The sequence below is a fragment of the Fulmarus glacialis genome, unplaced genomic scaffold (genome assembly GCF_000690835.1).
Source record: "Fulmarus glacialis isolate BGI_N327 unplaced genomic scaffold, ASM69083v1 scaffold32273, whole genome shotgun sequence".
NCBI lineage: Eukaryota > Metazoa > Chordata > Aves > Procellariiformes > Procellariidae > Fulmarus > Fulmarus glacialis.
In genome coordinates, this window is record NW_009202888.1 from 18,330 (window position 1) to 20,622 (window position 2,293).

The 2,293-nt window shown below is 48.4% G+C and overlaps 1 protein-coding gene across 1 annotated transcript in view; it reads right to left on the reverse strand.

The window, feature by feature from the left end:
- Positions 1-591: 591 nt before the first annotated feature.
- LOC104074374 (cbp/p300-interacting transactivator 3-like) overlaps positions 592-2,293 on the reverse strand; it is a 1,885-nt gene continuing 183 nt past the window's right edge. The window contains 1 exon segment of the mRNA XM_009574460.1: positions 592-2,292. Coding sequence (XP_009572755.1) covers positions 1,837-2,292 — 456 coding nt within the window. The 3' untranslated portion in view covers positions 592-1,836.

Here is a 2,293-nt window from a genome sequence, read left to right on the forward strand (position 1 = left end):
CAGCCACTCTGATACCAGCATCCACAGCCCCATTGCTACAGGGCAGGAAAGGGACACATGGGAATATTCCTGAACTCTGCAAAAGGACTGGCTGGGAACTCTTTAAAAAGAAAAACCTAAGCTCTGGAAGAGTAAGAGATCAAAGGCTGTCTTGATTTTTAGAGCCTTTGTGGCACAGAAAACTGCAGCAGAGAGCTCCTAGTAGAGCTGCACCCCCGCTGTCAGAGCTACACTTGGTCTGAAAGAAGTGTAAGGAGTCACCAGCCACTTCTCTGAGCGCCTTGGATCAGCCAGCAGCAGGGCTGCAAGCAACAGCAGCCGCTCTGCAACAGGCCAGCACCATCCACATTAGGAATTTGCCCTCAGTACAGAGAAGGAGCATCTCATCCTCCCAGCCACACTTTGAGGATTGACTTAGTCCAAGCACTAAACTAGAAACACAATCCTTACAACTTAGGTGTCAGGTGGGGGACACTAGTGACTGGATCCACAGCCCACCGACGGGAGCGAAGAAAGCACTTCTCCCCAGTGCTCAACATCGCACTGCACTTGTGCCAGAGACGAGCACTAAACAAATGCACACTGGAGATATTTCACCTTTTATTTGCAATTCATCTGTACATTCTCACTTGGTTGTTGAGTGACAGCTGCCAGGAGCTGTCAGCAGCAGGGGGCAGCAGCAACTAGGAGTTAACAGGAGCTTTCCACAGTGCCTGGAAACAAGAGACAGCAGAGGAAATAAAACCCCACTAGCTTTTACATTTAACCTTTTCCAAGTAAGGGAATTAGAAATCGAGTCATCTTTATCACATTCAGAAAGGTGTTGGATTTACAGTTCTATGCGTTCAGCATAAAGATCTTAGGTTGAAGTGACTATCTGCAGAGCAGCTTGAAAATTATCCTAGGCTTTCTTTTTTTGAAGCCAGCATCTTAAAGCTGCAGTACTCTCCATGCATCCTTCCCAGCAGTCCCAAAGCCAAATAACAAAAGAAGCCCTTGCAAATAAATAATCATAGGAAAATAAATAAGACTAGATCTGGAATATACAGTTACATGGTCTTTATTTGGTTTCAGTGGTGGAAAAAAGTGGAGCTAGACTGCAGCTTTAAGCCTTATGCCTGAATCAACCTCAAACACTTTGTAGATTTTACAGTTGATTAGCTGTACAGGTCAGAGATCCGAAGTTCCACAGAGATCAACATTTAGGCACATACGCACTCCCTTCCCCAAGGCATAGTTAATTTTTCTCAGCCAGTTAAAAAAAGCCTGCTGGAGGGGAAGTGTCCCCTTTCCGAACTGAACAGACAAGATTGAAGACCTATTTACTGTCACAGTAAAAAGTCCCAACAAATATCTAACCCCACCCATGTTTGCAAGGGGAAACTGGTTCAAACCATGCACCAGGGAGACAATCCTCTCTCAGGGGATCCTTTAACTTCGCTGGCACCATAGAATCCTTGAGCAAATCCAGCTACCAGCAGGGCTGCCAGCTGCTCATTGCTTCCTGCGCTCAAAGCCTAGTTGTGGAAAGTCATAAGTCCATTATTTCTACTTAAGCCAGAAATCCTGTTAATGCCATTTAGAGGCAGCTCTACAGCAAGAGCTCTTGATCTGCTCTGTTTGGGGTACACACCCCCTCCCCAGGAACTCCCAAATGAAAAACCACACAGAAGAGAAAAGCAATCCATTGCAAGCCAGTGTCCGATGATTGTCTCTTTGGAGAGGTCAGGAATCCAGGACAGGGCAAGGCAGGGGACAGGAGGAGGATGGCAGGTGGAGAAGGAAGTTAGAAACAAACACAAAACCACCAAGACACAAGGAGGAGCTCAAAGCCCCTCAACAGCTGATGGCACTGGGTTGCTGTTTGCTAACAAAGTCTGAAATGAAGTCGAACTCGTTCTGTCCCAAGAATAGCTCTGGCAGCTCCTGAATCCGGTCCAACCCCAGTTCCAGGACAAGGGATGTCAAAACCTCCTCATCTATGAGATCAGTGTCCATAACGTTCAAGGTCAGCGCTGGTGAGGGCATGTGCTGCATGCCTGGGTGCTGGCTTGGCCCCACTCGGTACTGCTGGGCACCAGCTCCCATGGGCCCGTTGCTCATACCCAGTGGGTGACCCTGGTACTGGGTGTTGAGTTTTTGTAGGTGCATGCTAGCCATTAGCTGCTGGGTGCCCACCGGCCCCATGTACTGCTGCTGCTGACTTGGGCCATTGAACATCATCGCATTCTGCATCTGGTGGTGGCCCATCTGTCCGCTGAGGTTGGGTCTCGGCCTCATCGCACCATCCATG